At 39.6% G+C, this 20,453-nt stretch overlaps 3 protein-coding genes and 2 long non-coding RNA genes across 16 annotated transcripts in view; 3 read left to right on the top strand and 2 right to left on the bottom strand.

Annotated features, from left to right (window-relative positions):
• The window catches only part of LOC131136665 (troponin I, slow skeletal muscle-like), a 3,183-nt gene extending 2,138 nt beyond the window's left edge, over nucleotides 1-1,045 (top strand). The window contains exons 4-5 of the mRNA XM_058083802.1: nucleotides 512-688; nucleotides 769-1,045. Coding sequence (XP_057939785.1) covers nucleotides 512-688; nucleotides 769-873 — 282 coding nt within the window. The 3' untranslated portion in view covers nucleotides 874-1,045. The remainder of the gene's footprint in view (nucleotides 1-511; nucleotides 689-768) is intronic.
• The window catches only part of LOC131136673 (uncharacterized), a 15,106-nt gene extending 10,121 nt beyond the window's left edge, over nucleotides 1-4,985 (bottom strand). Inside the window, exon 1 of the long non-coding RNA XR_009131779.1 lies at nucleotides 4,807-4,985. This is a non-coding gene — a long non-coding RNA (uncharacterized LOC131136673). The remainder of the gene's footprint in view (nucleotides 1-4,806) is intronic.
• LOC131136644 (ladinin-1-like) lies at nucleotides 3,418-11,835 on the top strand. Of its 3 annotated transcripts, none has more exons than XM_058083748.1 (15): nucleotides 3,418-3,646; nucleotides 4,217-4,413; nucleotides 4,726-4,911; nucleotides 5,488-5,677; nucleotides 6,824-6,856; nucleotides 7,211-7,284; nucleotides 7,387-7,522; nucleotides 7,624-7,713; nucleotides 7,796-7,839; nucleotides 7,917-7,959; nucleotides 9,155-9,195; nucleotides 9,298-9,364; nucleotides 9,444-9,572; nucleotides 9,651-9,743; nucleotides 11,441-11,835. In XM_058083748.1, the coding sequence occupies exons 2-15, from the start codon at nucleotides 4,376-4,378 to the stop codon at nucleotides 11,534-11,536; spliced, it is 1,260 nt and encodes a 419-aa protein (XP_057939731.1). In that variant the 5' UTR covers nucleotides 3,418-3,646; nucleotides 4,217-4,375; the 3' UTR covers nucleotides 11,537-11,835. The 3 variants fall into 3 exon arrangements, with proteins under 3 accessions (XP_057939731.1, XP_057939730.1, XP_057939732.1); XM_058083747.1 differs by lacking the exon at nucleotides 3,418-3,646 and adding an exon at nucleotides 3,848-3,899; XM_058083749.1 differs by lacking the exons at nucleotides 3,418-3,646; nucleotides 6,824-6,856 and adding an exon at nucleotides 3,848-3,899.
• On the bottom strand, nucleotides 5,325-13,958 carry LOC131136671 (uncharacterized). The gene is made up of 4 exons (XR_009131778.1): nucleotides 13,853-13,958; nucleotides 9,629-9,794; nucleotides 9,266-9,394; nucleotides 5,325-5,657 (listed from the first exon to the last, which is right to left on the bottom strand). It is a non-coding gene; the product is annotated as an uncharacterized LOC131136671 (long non-coding RNA).
• On the top strand, nucleotides 12,840-19,764 carry LOC131136653 (troponin T, cardiac muscle-like). 10 transcript variants are annotated; one of them, XM_058083783.1, is made up of 11 exons: nucleotides 12,840-12,866; nucleotides 13,090-13,167; nucleotides 14,668-14,697; nucleotides 14,878-14,899; nucleotides 15,203-15,266; nucleotides 16,596-16,712; nucleotides 16,786-16,863; nucleotides 16,938-17,048; nucleotides 17,113-17,394; nucleotides 19,238-19,278; nucleotides 19,624-19,764. In XM_058083783.1, the coding sequence occupies exons 5-11, from the start codon at nucleotides 15,213-15,215 to the stop codon at nucleotides 19,655-19,657; spliced, it is 717 nt and encodes a 238-aa protein (XP_057939766.1). In that variant the 5' UTR covers nucleotides 12,840-12,866; nucleotides 13,090-13,167; nucleotides 14,668-14,697; nucleotides 14,878-14,899; nucleotides 15,203-15,212; the 3' UTR covers nucleotides 19,658-19,764. The 10 variants fall into 10 exon arrangements, with proteins under 10 accessions (XP_057939766.1, XP_057939764.1, XP_057939765.1 ...); XM_058083776.1 differs by lacking the exon at nucleotides 12,840-12,866 and having other exon boundaries at nucleotides 13,094-13,167; nucleotides 17,113-17,222; nucleotides 17,304-17,394; XM_058083777.1 differs by lacking the exon at nucleotides 12,840-12,866 and having other exon boundaries at nucleotides 13,126-13,167; nucleotides 14,878-15,094; nucleotides 17,113-17,222; nucleotides 17,304-17,394.
• The last annotated feature ends 689 nt before the right edge of the window (nucleotides 19,765-20,453 follow it).

The raw sequence follows: 20,453 nt of genomic DNA on the forward strand, positions 1-20,453 counted from the left end.
ACGCAGGAAGCGTAAGGAGGAAAGAAGTTCCAGTAATGTAAAAATAACTTTGCTCCGATATTATTTTCATGATGTCACCGCCTGATTAAGTTGTCTATAAGTCTGTGTTTACTTTCCTCCGCTGGCGGTTAACCCTTTAGCGACATTCTAGCACAATACAAAACAAAGCAAATTGCCCCGAGAAACAAACAAACAATTGAGGAACTGAAAACTGCCATCACAGCAAAAATAAGAGCCATCCCGAAAGAGGAGTGTGTAAAAGTGATTGACAACTTTGTCAGACGAGTACAGGTTTGCTTGCAACGAAATTTGGTGGACATTTGGAACACATCTTGGGAAAGCCATAAATTGACTAAAAATTGACAGAAATAGCTGAAACTCTGGTGAACGGTCTTCCATAAACTGAATAACGTGTGGTTGTAATTTGAAATTTTCATGGGTACGCATCTTTTTGGGTCACCCGGTACATCAAGGATACGTTACTCTTTAAAATTCCTTTCCCGTTGCCCAGATTAAAGACCTGAACATAAAGGTGTTGGACCTCAGGGGGAAATTCAAGAGGCCTCCACTGCGTCGCGTTCGTGTGTCTGCTGATGCGATCCTCCGTTCGCTGCTGGGCTCAAAGCACAAAGTCTCTATGGACCTCCGAGCTAACCTCAAGTCTGTTAAAAAGGAGGACACTGAGAAGGTGTGTGCAGAGTTCAAAACAAAAATGCATGAAGTCAAAAGTGTGTCCTTACTATACAATCTTTTTTACTCTACCTGCAGAAGAGACCAGTCGAGGACAGTGACTGGAGGAAAAATGTGGAAGCCATGTCAGGAATGGAGGGAAGAAAGAAGATGTTTGATGCCGCCAAGGGTTCGGCTCAGTGAACGCAGAATACGAGTTCCTCTTGCACGTGAATCCGCTTTCCCACCATCCTTTCCTATCATCCTCAGCAAATGTCCTTATCACTCATGGCTACATCGACGGGCTTTAACTGTTTACTGTGTACTTCTCCACACTCGGAGTTGTGATCAGTAAATAAATCTAAATTCTAATAAAGTCAACCAGGTTTCTTTGAGATGTTTTGTGTGTTAATTTTAAGAAAAACTTGAATAATTAAAAAAAAAAACATCACATTTTTCGTGCATTCTACCAAAAGAAAGCACGTTAATATGAGCTTGCTAACAATGCATGTCAATAATTGTTATTATTTATTCTAAATTATTTAAATTATTTGTACAAATTTCCAGCTACGCTGTACATAGTTCATATTTGATGTAATCTATTTATTCTTTACATGTTATTTATTATTTTTTATTATTATACGGGAGCCAGGCAACGACATTTCGTTGGCAATTTCACATCTATCTATCTATCTATCTATCTATCTATCTATCTATCTATCTATCTATCTATCTATCTATCTATCTATCTATCTATCTATCTATCTATCTATCTATCTATCTATCTATCTATCTATCTATCTATCTATCTATCTATCTATCTATCTATCTAGCTATCTATCTATCTATCTATCTATGAGACCTACCTATTTTGGTGCAAAAACCCAGACAAAAAAACGAAAAAAAACAAAAAACGCCAATAGTGACCCATGTGAATAATTGGTCGTATATTAATCAAGCTACAACGTTATTGTTATTGTAGCAGCTAACATGAAAAACTGTTCAGTATTTATCTGGCAGACACAACACTGCTACTGGCTCTCAATTTCATGACAAAAAACTCAACAAGATGCTTAATTTGCTGTCAGCATTTACCCGAGTACTGGAAAGTAAGTCATGTGCTGGAAGACACAGCCATCCCAATCAGAGCGGACATTGTGTCATTGTCGTTTCTATGCTGCTGTTGTTGTTGACGGAAGAATCGTAAGGAGGAAAGAAGTTCCAGTAATGATTAAGTTGTCTATAAGACTGTGTTTACTTTCCTCCGCTGGCGGTTAACCCTTTAGCAACATTCTAGCACAACACAACACAAAGCAAATTGCCCCGAGAAACTCCTCTCCAGTGGTCACATTTCCGAAACACTTAAGACACTAGGTAATAAACTACATTGGAAACATATAAAACATTGTACAATTTAAGGTTCGTACAAAAATATGGGATTTGCAAACTTTTTTTTTTAGGGTAGTGATGTGCCTACACCCTGACCCTACCTATTGGCTGTATTTTGTGATTAACCCAGTCAACCAGCATCCGTCACTAAGTAGTAGTTATTAGTAAGATGTATTGGTGACTATGTATCTGAAGATAAGATTTATTTGGTAAAATATTGTAGTCGGGGCAACACTTGTATGCTGAGGCTGTTGCGACCATGGTTGGAAACCCCTACCGTGGCCAATACTTTGTACCGGTTTTTGATACCGATTGTCACGATTTTTTGGCAAAATAATCATTCTGAATACTTCTTGTTATAATAGCTGTTCTGCAAAGCAGCGGATCATATAAACAGGGAGAGGTGAGGCTGTGTGTATGAGGTAAGTAGACTAAGCCTGGGGCAGAGTCCGAACTGACAGGGTTACAGTGAGAGGCGTGGCTTCGCACAGAAAAGCAAACAACAGGACGACACACACCCGACTGGACACACATGATAGACTTGTGTCTAACTACGAGCAATTACAAGAATTTCCAAAACGGTACTACATCGGATGTGTAATTAGTCACTAAAATCCTAAGAATTTGTCTATGGAAATTCAATGGCTTTACTTAGCCGATGGTGTCACAAAGCTTTAATTGCTGATATGATGTGACACGCATCGTTAGAACCTTGATACTAGTATGACACGCTGGTTAAATAAAGGACTGGTACATATGTACATAGTTTGGTTTGTCACGGAGACAGGATTCTTAAGATTCTTAAGGATTTCTTAAGTAGAATTAATACATACCGTATGTTAACATTGGTTTGTTTTTGATTCAATAATATAGTTTTCTCTTGCTGACTTTTGTAAAGCTTGCGAGGGTTTAATTCCTACCCGTTGTCCCTTTATTGTCAGCCTAAATCAGCTGACCACGCCCTGACGGGATGTATAATCATGCTAAATATTAGAACTACATACTAGCTGTGAAGTAGAACTACTGCCGTCACACATGATAGACTTGTGTCTAACTACGAGCAATTACAAGAATTTCCAAAACGGTACTATATCGGATGTGTAATTAGTCACTAAAATCCTAAGAATTTGTCTATGGAAATTCAATGGCTTTACTTAGCCGATGGTGTCACAAAGCTTTAATTGCTGATATGATGTGACACGCATCGTTAGAACCTTGATACTAGTATGACACGCTGGTTAAATAAAGGACTTGTACATATATACATAGTTTGGTTTGTCACGGAGACAGGATTCTTAAGATTCTTAAGGATTTCTTAAGTAGAATTAATACATACCGTATGTTAACATTGGTTTGTTTTTGATTCAATAATAATAGTTTTCTCTTACTGACTTTTGTAAAGCTTGCGAGGGTTTAATTCCTACCCGTTGTCCCTTTATTGTCAGCCTAAATCAGCTGACCACGCCCTGACGGGATGTATAATCATGCTAAATATTAGAACTCCATACTAGCTGTGAAGTAGAACTACTGCCGTCACACATGATAGACTTGTGTCTAACTACGAGCAATTACAAGAATTTCCAAAACGGTACTACATCGGATGTGTAATTAGTCACTAAAATCCTAAGAATTTGTCTATGGAAATTCAATGGCTTTACTTATCCGATGGTGTCACAAAGCTTTAATTGCTGATATGATGTGACACGCATCGTTAGAACCTTGATACTAGTATGACACGCTGGTTAAATAAAGGACTTGTACATATGTACATAGTTTGGTTTGTCACGGAGACAGGATTCTTAAGATTCTTCAGGATTTCTTAAGTAGAATTAATACATACCGTATGTTAACGTTGGTTTGTTTTTGATTCAATAATATAGTTTTCTCTTGCTGACTTTTGTAAAGCTTGCGAGGGTTTAATTCCTACCCGTTGTCCCTTTATTGTCAGTCTAAATCAGCTGACCACGCCCTAACGGGACGTATAATCATGCTAAATATTAGAACTCCATACTAGCTGTGAAGTAGAACTACTGCCGTCTTTTATCATTCAGTTATTGTTTAACATCCGTTTGAAAGCGAAAGGGCTGAACGAATATGCTCATAGTCTCTCACTTCCTCTCTCTCTCTCTCTCTCTCTCTCTATCTCTCTCTTTTTCAGGTGAGTAGCTCACCTTTGTGGCTCTTCATGTGACTCCTCGGTGAACGGGGTAAAGGTGGACTGTTTTGTGCTGCCATCTGACAACTGCCATTTTCGGGTTGCCGGCAGTCGTCTTTTGTGTATCGAGTATTTTTGCGAGGGATACGTTTTTCATCCAACATGTCCAACAATCGGACAAACTGGTCGGCATTGTCCAGGTAAGACTTTACTGGGATTCTTTTCATTTGACTCAGGTAATTTAGAAGCTCTTTTATACAGGACTACTTCAACCTAAAACTGCTTTTATGAGATGATTAATAGGTGTTTTGTTCTGTAATAACAGCATATGGCAGGAATGTTACACCGCTGTCGCACTAAGAACCTGCAGGCGTATGCTTTCCACACTAACATTAGATATAAAGCTGCTTACACTTTGATCCATAAGATTAGTTAGTCAAATATCCTATGTCAACAACGACGCTTCTCGTAGCTGCTATCGTTTCATTTTGCATTTTTCCATTTGTCCTCAGCTTGGCGCGCCAATGGACAATGGAGGATGAGGAGGAGGCAGAGAGGGAGAGGAGGAGGAGGGTGAAGAGCTCAAGCAGTACCTGTGACCTGGAGTTGAACGCCACTGCGGCGGCGCCGATCGACTATGCCACCACCACCAGCAATGTTGTGGACTCCGCACCTGAAACATCTCAGAGCGCCGGCAGGTGTGATTGAAATACAGTAAACCTCGGATATATCGGATTCAATTGTTCCCACTGGTTTTGTCCGATATAAGCGAAATCCGTTATATGCGTATACCGGAAAATGTCCGTTTTACGCATATATCGGATTTATATGCGGTATATGCGTAAATGGGATTTTATCCGTTATAAAAAGGCACTTCCTTGACGATGTTTCCAATGTACCTGGACGCGCAGGCAACGCTGCAAACGACGTCGTATAGCGGCCTGTCACGATTCGGCGAATCGGAGCGCCACGATGCGGCCATCCGATATATGCGAGGGAAATTTCATGGAAATGCATTGGAGATTTTGTCCGAAATAGGCGAAATCCGTTATAAAAAATCCGATATATGCAATGAATTTTTATTGGAAATGCATTACAGAAAAATCGGTTCTTTTTTATCTGTCCGTTGTGAGCGAATTTCCGATATATCTGAGTCCGATATATCCGAGGTTTACTGTATTTTTGTTGTCGAACATTGTTGTGAGCGGGAGGAACCTGATCTGAGGCTTTTTGACTGTAATCCATTATAAAGGTCAATAATTGTTATTTTCCAGTATTGAGAATATGCAAATGGACTTTATGGAGATGCTGCGTATCCGGGATGAAAAGCGCAGGATGAGGCATGTGGAGACGTTGAGGCGTCAGAAGGGGGTACGGGAGGATGATGCGGACGAGTCAGAGAAGGCGACGCTTTACATTCCTAAAGATGTCAGATCCAATCGTGCTGAAAACACCGACATAGAGGTAAGACTCTTTATCCCTTTAAGATGACATTTGGGTGGAAATAAGGTCTAATGCATTTTAAAAGGCAAAGTTTTTAATCCCCAAGAGAAATTCCCATTGCAGCAGCTCTGCAGAAATGTCATAATAAACTTTTTAATCACAACAAATAACGCAAGATAGAAGAAAAATTCGTTAAAAAAGTATTTGTACCCCTATGGATTCAATTATGTGTTAAACACAATGCAAGCATAGTTCCAGCAAGGCCACCCTGCAGTGCGTTAACCACAGTCTACCGTTACCCCCCGCAGTCATGTCAATCATCTACACAACAAGTCTGGCATGAGAGCTGCTTTTTTTTTGCATTGATGGGAACGTTTTAATGTCACATACATTAAGAAATGTCACAAAAAACATAATAATACCTTATAAGCAAAAGTATTGGGAAATTTGGACATCATATACTGTACGCCAGGGGTGTCAAACACGCGGCCCGTGGGCCAAATGTGGCCCGCAGGACACTACTTTGAGGCCCCCGTCTTGATATGAAAGTTTAATGTTTGATATGGATGCTGTATGGTATCATGTACCCAGAAAAAAAATATTACGTTTGATTAATGTTCATGTTAAAGGTTAAATAACTGTTAATAGGTATCCTCCCTATCCGTGTGGAAGTGGTACGTTTTTGGCTATTTAAGTTTCAAGGAAATAACTTGAAGGCTACCGTTTAGGTCGCTAGCTCTCGCTAGTTTGCGAGTTAGCATGTGTCTCAAGACCCTGCAGTTGCGCAATATGTTGTAAATAAAAAAATATAAATGTGACTATAGTCGTGTTTTGTCATGTCTACAGGGCTCTAATAATGCTTTGTTCATTTTAATCTGAAAAAATAATTTGTCTACCCACCAACTATATGTGGTTTATTAAGTTTTTATTATTTGCCGTTTTATTATTATTATTATTATTATATTTATTTATGACTGATTTATTCTTGATTTGTTTATTTATTTTTCATCCTTTTTTGTGCAGAAAAATAAAAATTAAGACAGTGGAATGTTTTATCAGAGCTTTTATTGTAGAAAATCGGAACCAAAGTACTGAAAAAGTTTGTATATTTTTCTGTTTTTAATAAATGCGTTTTTGTTTTTTTTTGGAAAACCTGATGCGGCCCAGCCTTGCCCAGACTCTAGCCCCAGTGGCCCCCAGGTAAATTGAATTTGAGACCCCTGCTGTACGCATTCAAAGGCTTTCTACAAGATTAATTTGGCTCTGTTCTAGGTTGAGGTCAGGGCTCTCAAGTTGAAAGAAAACAAAAAGTGCCTTCCCTAAATGCTAATAAATCTCAACCATTTTTTGCAGTTTTACACATATTGTATGATACACTTATTATATTGCATCTTATGTAAGATCTGTCTATGTAAGTGACCATCTCCTATAAAACTGATAAAACCATATCAGAAACTTTTATTACCCTCAGATTCCACTTTTATTTCAACGTATCTGCAACTGTAGCCACGCCCCTACGGTGTTAGGTCACGTTCTTGTGTTCGTGTCTCTTAGCAAGAAAACGGAGAACCGCCGGAGAACGAGTCGGTTTCCAGACATCATTCCACACCGCCTCGGAAGTTTATCAGGTTAACAAGAATTCCCTTTGCATTGCCTGAGACGTAGAAGTACTTGAGTTGGTATTACTTCATTATGTTTACTGCTTTTTTTTTTCGTTTTTGATGTTGCAGTTCTGTCTCAATCTCAATCGACAACAGCCCCTATTCTCCGAATCGCACCCAGTCCCTGACAAACCCCAGACCCAACGGAGAACACTCACCCTGCCGGAGTCCCATTTCCAATGGACATGCAGAGGTTTTCGAGGAGGTACTTCATGTACACAAGTAGTACTACTATCTGCTGTCTAATGTAATCAGACTGGTGAGTAAATACATACTTTGACATATTCTGATTTTACTTGTTCTCAGAATGTAAACAGTTCTTCAACCAACAATAACCCCGAACAAACTCCCAAACCTGTGTTCATCAGGAAGAGCTCCAGGACCCTATCATTCAGGGTAAAGACATCGTTTTCATTACCTTAAGATCCTAAAGTATTACCAAAATACGATATTGGGACTCTATGCTTCTTCTCTACAGATGATGAAGAAGAAAGAAGAGGAGAATTTTCCACTGCAGAGGAGGTCGGTATGACCGGAATTCGCCTCCCTAATTATCTGGATGTGAAACATGGATTTACACGGTTTGTATTCTGTTTCAGTTCAAGTGTCAGGATGGCATCGAAAAAGTTTGAGACCACTACGGTAAAAGTCAATGCATGTTGTAGAGTCGTTTGGAAAATTCAGTACTATACTTCTGATACTCGTTTTTATCAATGAAAGTTATCACCAAGATGACACAGATCATTAAAACATAATTAAATAATACGTATTACAGATCACTTACACATACACAGTACACGTATACTATATATTATCCGAAAGAAAATTCAGTACTACAGTTCTGATACTCGTTTTTATCAATGAAAGTTATCACCAACTTACACAGATCAATCAAACATAATTAAATAATACGTCTTAGAGGTCACTTATACACATACACAGTACATGTATACTATATATTATTCAAAAGAAAATTCAGTACTACAGTTCTGATACTCGTTTTTATCAATGAAAGTTATCACCAACTTCACACAGATCATTCAAACATAATTAAATAATAAGACTTACAGATTACTTACACACATACACAGTACACGTATAGCAGCATAATAATAAATATAGCAACTTCTGATCAATCCATGTCTAAAATCATGTACAGATATAAGTTCCGCACATTTCTGGTTAAACCGCACCCCTTTCCGGATTATGCCCCGCCCACTCAAAAGTACAGATACAGATCATTTAGATGGGTGAACAGATACAGATCCATAGTTTCTACCATTATTTGGTCAACTTGAGAACCGTACAGCAAGAGTCTGAAACTCGCAGCCCAGAAGATCATTTTCATTACCCCGAGGAAATATTTTGTGCCCCCCCCCTCCCTCGCTTAACATCAGAGATTACTATAAGTGCAGCCCACGGATCCTGAGAAAGTTATCAGGCATTCCGAGGGCCAACAAAAGTCAACACTGAAGTCAGAGTGAACTTGTCACAAACTAGAGTCAACATTATTATTGCTATGACAACACAAAAATGGCAGCAGAGCATGCTGGGAGCAGACATTACGCCCAATGCTTGATGGCCCCCCAGCGGCCCCCGGGTTAATTGAGTCTGGGGCCTCTGCTGTTTATGCAGAACCAAATTGTTCAGCCAACATTAAACCAGATGACTACTAGCATCAGGTTGTCTTTAGCCACAGCTGATAATTGTTTTTCCTGTGCTAAGTATGTTAGCGCAACATGTTATTTGCTTTTGTGGACCACGCATCCGGCGACTATAGGAGCCTCGGCGGTTAACCGTGTTTACTAATAGTGTTTACTCTTTTGATTCGGATCAGGATCAAGCCGCCAACGAGCAAAAATCATCTTTCCAGAGGAAGTAAGTTTATATTATTATTATTACACCATTAACATCTTGTAGCGATGTAGCGCTAGCACAGTCCACTCACCTGAATATGTTTGTTCCGTCCAACGTGCGCAGTTCTGTGCAAAGAATCTCATCCAGGTCCATCCAGGAGAAGATGGAAAGACTAGCCGAGGCTGCACAGGTCTGATCTTGCGGCGTAGAAGAATATCATCTGAAATATATAATGTAGAAATATTTTTCCAATCCTGACACATGCACAGAAATCAGAAACACCTCGATCTCCAGATGTGAGCCAACGGACCTTGTACCTGCTGGACGAGGTGTCCAGGAAGAGAGGCCTCTTTGAGAATGAGCAGCAAACAGTAAAGCAAACAAGCTCTTCTCAACATGTAAGGTCAAAGTTCATTTTGTTATTGACAAACAAAGCGACTGTGTATTCATGTACCTTAATCCTCGGACTGGAACAGGAATTTCGAGGGTCCTCATCAGGAGTCTCAGACAGGATCAACCGCTGGCTTGACAAGACCAACCAAAGTGGATGTTCCTCCAGTTCCTCCACGGTAAGATCAGCCATTTTAGCATTTTACTCGTTGATATCCGGGATACCGAAACTGAAACAAAATACAGATCACAAAGATCAGATGTCAAATATCGTAATAATAGGTTGGCCACAATAAAAGGCCGCTCAAAAAATGTGCACTTCCTGGACATTCCTGCAGTCGGTACTCAATATTTGTGACATCTGTGGTATTGTGATGGTCCCCTTTAACTACAGCAAAGCATGCTGGGAAATTCCGAACAAGAACAAAAATGTCCATGTGGGTCAGATGTCAAATATCTTTCACAAATTTGTGTTAGTGAGGATTTCTCCTTTGTCGAGATAAACCATCAACGTCACAGGTGAGGTATATAAAGATGGTGGTGTGCCTGAGGTTGGCCACAATAAAAGGTCGCTCAAAAATGTGCACTTCCTGGACATTCCTGCAGTCAGTACTCAACATTTGTGATCTCTGTGGCATTGTGGTGGTCCCCTTTAACTACAGCAAAGCATGCTGGGGAATTCAAAACAAGAACAACAATGTCCATGTATGTCAGATGTCAAATATCTTTCACAAATTTGTGTTAGTGAGGATTTCTCCTTTGTCGAGACAGTGTGCCTGAGGTTGGCCACAATAAAAGGCCGCTCAAAAATGTGCACTTCCTGGACATTCCTGCAGTCAGTACTCAACATTTGTGACCTCTGTGGCATTGTGATGGTCCCCTTTAACTACAGCAAAGCATGCTGGGAAATTCAGAACAAGAACAACAATGTCCATGTGGGTCAGATGTCAAATAGTGAGGATTTCTCCTTTGTCGAGATAACCCATCAACGTCACAGGTGAGGTATATGAAGATGGTGGTGTGCCTGAGGTTGGCCACAATAAAAGGCCGCTCCAAAATGTGAACTTCCTCGACATTCCTGCAGTTAGTACTCAACATTTGTGATCTCTGTGGAATTGCGATGGTCCCCTTTAACTACAGCAAAGCATGCTGGGAAATTCCGAACAAGCACAACAATGTCCATGTGCGTCAGATGTCAAATATCGTTGACAAATTTGTGTTAGTGAGGATTTCTCCTTTGTCGAGATAGTGTGTCTGAGGTTGGCCACAATAAAAGGCCGCTCCAAAATGTGCACTTCTTGGACATTCTTGCAGTCGGTACTCAATATTCGTGACCTCTGTGGCATTGTGGTGGTCTCCTTTAATTACAGCAAAGCATGCTGGGAAATTCTGAACAAGAACAACAATGTCCATGTGGGTCAGATGTCAAATATCGTTCACAAATTTGTGTTAGTGAGGATTTCTCCTTTGTCGAGATAGTGTGCCTGAGGTTGCCTCTGTCGAGATAGTGTGCCTGAGGTTGGCCACAATAAAAGGCTGCTCCAAAATGTGAACTTCCTGGACATTCCTGCAGTCGGTACTCAATATTTGTGACCTCTGTGGAATTGTGGTGGTCCCCTTTAACTACAGCAAAGCATGCTGGGAATTTCAGAACAAGAAAAAATGTCCATGTGGGTGGGGGTTAATGTCTGATTCGGGCCACATCCTGAAGTTGAATTGTTGACAGATATTGATATTGCGATGTTGACATTTTTATTTGACAGCCATTTTTATTAGAATTTTGCTGAATTATCCTAAATTAAAATGTCTTAGACTTTTCAAATTATGATTTGCATGTGGGAATAAATATGCTAATCTTTTAATGTTCTGTCTTCAGGACTTGAAACATGTGGACATCACCAGCAAGCGAAGTTTATTTGAGAACAGAAGTCACGACAGTCCCGCAAAGTCCAAACCACCTGGAAAAATCTAAGTGAAAGAATTCCTCATTTGTATTTGTTTGGTTTGTCAGTTGTGGAAATATAGCTAATTAGCATCGCTTTCTCTGCTTTATTTGTCAGAAACATTTTTTCCATCTTCTCTGCCAGTGTAACCAACTACTGAAAGATTTGGAACTAAAACTTAAACATGTAACGTTTCAATTACTTCATGAAAATATTACTTTAAATGTAATATGCTTGACGTAATAGAAAGTTCACTGGTAAGCACTTTAAAATAAGAGTTATTTTGTTCTTGATTGTCTACTTTATTCGGTTGCTGCTTGTGGAATAAAACATTTATTACAAAACCTCACCTTGCTTTATCTGTTATCTCAGCATGTTGATTACAGGTCTGCTTGTATTGCCGTAGAAGGACTGCGTTATTTAGGAATGCTGATAATAGAAGTGGCAGCTATCTTAAAAGTTATTAATAACACAACAAAACGGCGTGCAGCCTTTCAAGCCTACCATTCGGACTTCTCTCGATTCTCTTGTTTGGTTCCAAGACTGATCCACAGGTAGGGTTTGCATGAAGAGTAAACTTGCAGAAGTTGGAGTGGGTAATGTGGGAAAATGTGTTTTTCTGTAAGAACTGATGGAGTGTATTCGTGTTAAAGGTCATGTCGGACAACGAGGAGGTGGAGTATGAAGAGTAAGAATATTTAGTTTACCGATACACTGTAAAATAGCATGCTAGGCTATGTGATGCACATCATAAGTGATGTATTTTGGCTTTCACAGGGAGGCAGAAGGTAAGTCATCACTTCATTTTCCTTGTTGCTATGTGAAGCAATACATGACAACAAGCACCCATTGCTTTCTCTGCATTGTATTTTGTTTGTTTTCCTTCTGACGCTTTTTAACTATCATGAATTTCAGAGCTGTCATTCTGTTATTGCACATTTCCAGTATATGTGATCTTACTTTCCCATTTGCTATTTCATTAACCACTTCCGGGTGCCACATATGATCAAATCCTTCTCATTAAACAGCATGTAGCACTCTTTATGAAAGTGGACCCATACATACAGTCTTTTAACCGCTTGGTGGCGCCAAAGGACTTGAAATGAACTTCATAGCAACCAATGAAGATTAATTGAATGTTGATTTTTGAGACACACAATGTTTAAAATTTGATTTTTTTTGGGGGGGGGGGGGGTTCTCACTGTGCCAACTTTGAACAGTACACTAATGTAGCAGTAAATAAGACTTATTGATGCGTCCAAATTTGCAGATGGTAGCTTTTTTCACTTATATAAACTGTTCTTATTTCTGCAGAGGAGGTAGAGGAGGTGCAGGAGGAGGAGGAGGAGGAAGAGGAAGGTACAGGTTGATATTTATACTGTATATATTCTATAAACATACACATTTTATGCTTCCGATCCCGATAATGCGTGCTTTTTCACTGATATGGGCGGATATAAATATATACGCGCACACATACATACAGATACATATACTGTAAACACTATATATACACTAAACACTGTAAAATGTCAGTTTCTATTCCTCATTGTGACTTTGTCTTGTGCAAAATTCTGTTTAGAAGATAAAGTCACAGCAGAAGAGGAAGAAGAGGAGGAGGTGGAGGAAGAAGAAGCCGGTGAAAATGACAAGGAAGAAGGTATGCAAGTCAAAGACCGACAGAACACAAAACGATGACGAATGTGTCTTGTTTTCGTGGGTCAGACACTACTTGGGAAGTTTATCTTGAGTCACACTTCACTTTGGTATGTGACGGAATGCAGCTACTTGCCGAGATATGTTGTGTTTTTACCGTAACATGACGGGAAGTCAGCCCGAGGCTAAAGCTAGCTAGCTAGATTTAGCTAGCTAGCTAGCTAGCACTAGATCATCATTCAGGATTAACATGAGCTAGCTTGTAGCACGCTAGTACCCGATTGTTTCAGGCTTCAAGTTATATAACTTGTTCCATTTGGAATCTCCACAATGATAAAATATGAATGTTGAAAGTCCAGTTATTCTATATTGTGATCTAAGGAGGCCGGGTGTCATCCAGCGGTCACAGATTCCATACTTATGTTGTAATTACAGATAATGATAGCCTCTTCCAGTACTTCTGAAATAGTGGATTGCGTGGGTGGGATGTCTGTGGGGGGGATTTAAAGGGGAATGCACTTTTTTGGGGAGGAATTTTGCCCATAATTCCTAATCCTGCCATCTAAAATTGGAATTACGGCTGCTATTGACGGGCTATCAATGTGACGACCGTGTTGTGCTAGCATTAGCCGTTTAGCATCGAACTACCACAATGATGCACATTAGCACTCAAAGTCAACAAATCTTACCTTTACGGATTCCCACATAGTATCAGCATTTGGGGGCAAGTATAAGTTGAAGGAAAAAGGGGGGAAAATACATCCAAATATATCCAAATACATCCATACATACCTCTGTGCATGGAGAACGTTTGATGGTGCGTTCAATGACCGTCAAAAAAGTTGGACAAATCGCAGCTCACTTAAGCATTCAGAAAATGTCATTTCTTATTAATAGTTACAGCAATAAAATAACATTCACTGTAATATTAATTTACATGTACTTTAATGTTAAATTAGATAGTTTGCATTTTGTTTTCATTAAATATTTTATGACTATTGCCCTATTACTATTACTACTTTTTCATAAAGGAAAGGCGCATTGTGGCAAATGTTTTTGTTTTTTTTGAGGATGGCTCAAAACGCTCTGGTTTGAAAAGGCGTGGTAAAACTGTTCCTTTGTGACATCACAGAGGGACTTGTATATAAACACTTTGCCCTCCCCAAAGCACTGCGCTGCTGTGTACTTGGTTGCAATACCTCGAAACGTAACGCTACATTTGTTTATAATTCCTAACAATACCACCATCAGGCACAAGTGGTTACAGAATATAGTCAAATAGGTGCAGATTCTGGAAGAACTATAAAGTTTTGTGAGCTGGTTATTGTGTGTAGCTGCTCTATAGGAGTCCACAATGCAATACAAAGGGCCGGAAAATGAGCATAATAGGTCTTCGTTTAAAACCACTCATCAAAACCCCAACAAGCGAATTTGTTACTTGTGTCGCCATTTCCTGTCTTTCAGCAATGCTAGCTTGATTGCTAACATTCTCCTATGCTTTCAGATGGCGACGCAGAAGCAGACGACGGAGAAGGTAACCCTGACAACGCCGTCAATGACCTCATGTGTGCGCTCTTTCTACGAAATACATTTTACCATTGCTTATATAACGTAGTCCGTTGTCATAGCATGCTAATTTTTGACTAATTTCCGAGTCTGCACGGTCTTGAATAAATTAATGTCTTCTCTTGTTTCAATGCGCTTCTCAACGAAGAGGAAACAAAACCAAAATTCAAGTAAGCACGATCCTTAAAAGGGAACCTATTATGCTCATTTTCCGAGTCGTGGACTCCTATAGAGCAAGCTACACACAATAACCCACACAGAAAATTGTAGATCTTCCAGAATATGCACCTATTCCAGGTGTATTTCGTCATTGTGTTCATTGTCGGACACACTTTGTCAAAGGAGCTAAGAAGCCGGACGTGAGGGTAAGCATAATAGGTCCCCTTTAATATATGAATTACCCAAACACCACAAGACCAAAGTTCAAGTCTCGTTCTCTTTCAACATCGGGAATGTTTATCCGACCCCTGCAGGCCATTTATCATGCCCAACCTCATCCCACCGAAGATTCCAGATGGAGAGAAAGTGGATTTTGATGTGAGTTATGGGACAGGCACCGCTGGAGGGTAGGAATGAGTACACCGCTATCTGTACTCGGTACAAACCGGAAGTGGGCGTTGTTTTACCAGGAATGTGTGGTGCTTCCATCTGTACTTTACTCCAAGTCTGAAATTGACATGGAATAATCAGAAGTTGCTATTACAGTAAACCTCGGATATATCGGACTCGGATATATCGGAAATTCGCTCACAACGGACAGATAAAAAAGAACCGATTTTTCCGTAATGCATTTCCAATAAAAATTCATTGCATATATCGGATTTTTTATAACGGAATTTCGCCTATTTCGGACAAAATCTCCAGTCCCGTTCCAATGCATTTCCATTAAATTTCCCTCGCATATATCGGATTTGCCGCATCGTGGCGCTCCGATTCGCCGAATCGTGACAGGCCGCTATACGACGTCATTTGCAGCGTTTGCAGCGTTGCCTGCGCGTCCAGGTACATTGGAAACATAGTCAAGGAAGTGCCTTTTTATAACGGATAAAATCCCATTTACGCATATACCGCATATAAATCCGATATATATGCGGAAAACGGACATTTTCCGGTATACGCATATAACGGATTTCGCTTATATCGGACAAAACCAGTGGGAACAATTGAATCCGATATATCCGAGGTTTACTGTATTTGTTATTATCCTGCTAAATGTGTACCGTGTATGTGTGTCAGTGACTTATTATTTCATTATTTTGTAATCATCCGTGTAAAGTGGGTGATTGGCTAGTAATGTCCACAGGGGTTAACTCAGGGGTGGGGGGGGGGCAGACTATATATTTTACACGTAACAGTCCACCTGGTATTATTGTATCTGTAAAATTGCCATGCAATCTGCTATTATTATTTATTATTTTATATTTATATTTAAATTTTAAAAATAAATAATAAATAAATAAAAATTTTAAAAATAATAAAATATTATAATAATTAAAATAAAATTAAAATAATAATTATTATATTATTTTTATGTAAAATATGCAAATATAACAATATTATTATATATAATTAATATAATAATTAGCATTAATAGAATAAATATAATAATCATAATAGTTATAATAATAATATAATAATTATTATTTTAATTTTTATTATTATTATTATGTGCTTGTGTCTCTTTTTTCAGGAGCACTTTGTAAACAACAGACCATACTTTGGAAATACTTTGGAATGATTGGGCGGGCCGTATTGAAACACTTGGCGGGCCGGATGTGGCCCCCGGGCCGTAGTTTGCACACCCCTGGGTTAACTGTTATGAGTGTTTAACGTCCATTGCTATAACGAGCGTCGTCCCTTGTGTAGGACATACATCGCAAACGAATGGAGAAGGACCTGATGGAGCTTCAAATGTTAATCGAGGTTCATTTTGAAAGCCGAAAGAAGGAAGAAGACGAGCTCATTCAGCTCAAAGACCGAATAGTAAGCGTCCTAAAAAAAACATATTTTTTATTTAGGATGCTTGATTTTTGATTTTATGTAAATTTGCGTACAGGAGAGCCGCCGCTCTGAGCGAGCGGAGCAGCACAGAATCCGCAGCGAACGCGAGAAGGAGCGGCAAAAGCGTCTGGAGGTACAGCTCTGATATCTTCTACGGTTCCTCCAACTAACTCTAACTCCCGACGTCTCTTGTCCATGTTTGTGCAGGACGAGCGAGCTCGTAAAGAGGAGGAAGAAGCCAAGAAACGAGCGGAGGACGACGCCAAGAAGAAGAAAACACTGACTAGTCTGCACTTTGGGGGTTACATGCAGAAACTGGTGAGGAGATCCGTGGTCCAGTTCAAAGACCAGTCAGGAACGAGTATTTTCCTTCTTCCCACAGACGGAGAAGCGTAGCGGCAAGAAGCAGACCGAAAGAGAGAAGAAGAAGAAGATCCTGAGTGAAAGACGTAAATCTCTCGATATTGAAAACTCCAACCAGGAGCAGCTCAAGTATGCGGATAAATATTATTGTAGTATTTGCAGGTTTTCTGAAAATCGTCTAAAAAAATGTTCTTTATTTGTGGCTCCCAGAGCGAAAGCGAAGGAGTTGTGGGAGTGGATCCACCAGTTGGAGGCAGAGAAGTTTGAATTGCAGCACCAGATCAGCAGCCAGAAATACGAGGTGTGTTTTTGACTTATTTAATTTGCATATAAACATGACTTCAGTACAATAATTTTGCTTTTGCAACATTGCCGAAAAATTATGTTTATTATTTTATCTACTTTTTTGTTTTATTTAAAATTTTTTGTTTTCAACATAAGTGAAAATTCTACCGATTTTTTTGTTCATTTGAGCCACAATTTTCCCGAGAAGGGTCTTTGTATTTCCCACGCATCACTTTCTCGAATATAAGGATTTTTTATTCAGTGTTCCCTCGTTTATCAAGGGTTTAGGTTCCGCAAACTAGCCAGCATAATTTATTTATAATTATTATAAAAATTTAAAGTCCGCAAAATCCGTTAGCATACACTTCATGCACTGTTCTCAAGCGGGCATTAACAATTTCGGCTATTTTTCATCCCATTTTTCGGGATCTCTGAGGTATATTGTTGCAGTTATCTATGGTCGTAATTTAATAACAAATGTACGTATGTAATATTTGCTCAAAAAGGTAGCTAAGAAATATACAACAAGCTCGTCAAGCCACCCGGAAATCGTCCAACAGTTTGACTCACGTTGTCATCTTACGGAGAAAGCTAAACTCATCACACTGCAACTTAACACTCAAAAATGTAGCTAAGAAATATACAACGAGCTCGTCAAGCCACCCGGAAATCGTTCAACAGTTTGACTCACGTTGTCATCTTACAGAGAAAGCTAAAATCATCACACTGCAACTTAACACCGAAAAGGTAGATAAGAAATATATAACGAGCTCGTCAAGCCACCCGGAAATCGTTCCAACAGTTTGACTCATGTTGTCATCTTACAGAGAAAGCTAAAATCATCACACTGCAACTTAACACCGAAAAGGTAGATAAGAAATGTACAACAAGCTCGTCAAGCCACCCGGAAATCGTTCAACAGTTTGACTCATGTTGTCATCTTACGGAGAAAGCTAAACTCATCACGCTGCAACTTAACACCGAAAAGGTAGATAAGAAATATACAACAAGCTCGTCAAGCCACCTGGAAATCGTTCAACAGTTTGACTCACGTTGTCATCATACGGAGAAAGCTAAAATCATCACACTGCAACTTAACACTCAAAAGTTAGCTAAGAAATATACAAGACAAGTCCCAAAATGAATTAAAAAAAACGGCTTCCCATCATGCATTTCGTCGACGTTTTGCAGAGTTGCATGCAGAGTTTAGAGTTCGCTGCGAGCTAGCTGTTTGCTAGCGATCGCACAACATGAGACGCGACAGTGGTGCACAAAGGAGACTGATTGACAGTGGACTCCAACCAATCAGGACGCACAACATGGTGCATTCATATGCTGTGAAAAATACAAACTGTTAGCATAATGGATCATTATGCTAATTTTTTGACCCTTTGTATTGTGTTGTGGATTCCTATAGAGCAGCTACAGCATCCAGTGTGAAATACCGCTGACGGATTACAATATTTTTATTTTCCTGGTAGGGAATCAGGAACGCCAACCACCTCTGCCTGATGTTTGCCTGGTTCGGAATTGTAAACAAATGTAGCTTTCCCTAAAACCTAAAGAAAATGCTAACACCGTAAACAGAGAAGCAGACAGCATGTATCAGACCTACAGCACACGCCCATATAAGGAAGCCCGGCACTCTGTGATGTCACAGAGAGCCAGCGTTAGAAAAAAACTATGAAACCGAGCGTTTTGCGCCATTCCAACTTCTTTTAGGGATTACTTCCAAAATGTGGAAAACTCATTATCTGAACCTTGGGCATCGTTTAAGTACATGTTAAGGTTAGAAAAGTAAGGTTAGAAAAATGCAGCTAATTAATTTCTAAAGCTCATTTATGTTTTCTGTATTACAGATTAATGTACTGAGGAACCGTGTAAGTGACCATCAGAAAACGTAAGGAAATACATTTTTTTTGTGTGTGATGAAGTGTCTTCTTAGTTAGACGTTAGTTGGAAAATAAGTCTTACAAAAAGTCCTGCACGGGCAAGTCAAGAAAACGCATCGCTAATCTGCAATACGACTGTAAAGTTGCACACGAATGCATCACACTGCTGTTACTCTCCGCCCGGGCGAACTGCCCGCAAGGCCGGGCGTGGCGCATCTGTCAAAGAGACACACCTCCAAGCGCAGAATGTTTCACACAGTGTGCTTAACTGACTTGTTATTTTTGGACCGGGAGGCGCGCTGACGATCGCAACAATGGCTGCTCCTTAACGCCGTTTGTTCTTTTCAAAACAGATCCAAGAGGACCAAAAGGGGTCTGAGGAAATAGATGAACAATTTAGCCGTCCCGCACCGAAACTATATAGTTTCCATACTGTATGTGCGTCATGGATCTTTGCTGCATTATTGAATATAAATAAAAACCCTTTCAGTCCAGTCAAGACTGTGCTTGTTTGATTCCCGATACACTTTAAACAACAAAGCAGAGGAAAATGACACAGAAGTACATTCAGGCTTGCAGCGAAAAAAGGAGGAAACATCTTCTTAATGAGAGACAAGCTCTGACATGACATGTCATGTTACTCCTCTTTCTAGCACCTCCTCGATTTACGACTAGGGAAAGGAACGAATCGTTCAGGTGTGATCTCTGAATTTGGGTTTAAATAACTACTTCCTGTCCATACCTGCAGAAAAGAGATGTAAAAACTGTATAAAGAGTTAAAACTAATATCTACCATGGTGGGAATTTTTTTTTTGCATGCTTGTCTCACTTAAATATTTCATATCATCATCCATTCATCTATTTTCTATGCCGCTGCCAAGCAGAGAATCGAACCCAGGTCTTCTTGATCACCTGACTGTGTAGCCGACATGCTAACAAATTTACATTTCAGTCAAGGACAACACAACTGAACAAAAAATGCAGTTGTTAAATGAAACTTTTATTATTAAAGAATAAAAAAAAATATATATAACATTACTGAGATTGAGATCTTATTAACCTTCGGGACTCCAGCAAACCACAGTGAGAGCCATTTTCCAAAAATTAACAAAACATGGTGCGACAGTGATGAACCTTCTAAGGGAGTATCCGGCCAAACAAAATTACCCCGAAAACACAACAA

This window comes from Doryrhamphus excisus, chromosome 10, assembly GCF_030265055.1.
Source record: "Doryrhamphus excisus isolate RoL2022-K1 chromosome 10, RoL_Dexc_1.0, whole genome shotgun sequence".
Lineage (NCBI taxonomy): Eukaryota > Metazoa > Chordata > Actinopteri > Syngnathiformes > Syngnathidae > Doryrhamphus > Doryrhamphus excisus.

Bases quoted from the DNA above. Each gene is read 5' to 3' on its own strand.
- LOC131136653 (XM_058083773.1), top strand. From the start codon at position 13,202: ATGACGAATGTGTCTTGTTTTCGTGGGTCAGACACTACTTGGGAAGTT. The intron at 13,274-14,667 runs GTATGTGACGGA...CTATGCTTTCAG, and splicing joins TTGAGTCACACTTCACTTTG to ATGGCGACGCAGAAGCAGAC. The intron at 16,713-16,785 runs GTAAGCGTCCTA...ATTTGCGTACAG, and splicing joins TTCAGCTCAAAGACCGAATA to GAGAGCCGCCGCTCTGAGCG.
- LOC131136644 (XM_058083748.1), top strand. From the start codon at position 4,376: ATGTCCAACAATCGGACAAACTGGTCGGCATTGTCCAG. The intron at 9,196-9,297 runs GTAAGTTTATAT...CAACGTGCGCAG, and splicing joins AAATCATCTTTCCAGAGGAA to TTCTGTGCAAAGAATCTCAT. The intron at 9,365-9,443 runs GTCTGATCTTGC...ACACATGCACAG, and splicing joins GACTAGCCGAGGCTGCACAG to AAATCAGAAACACCTCGATC.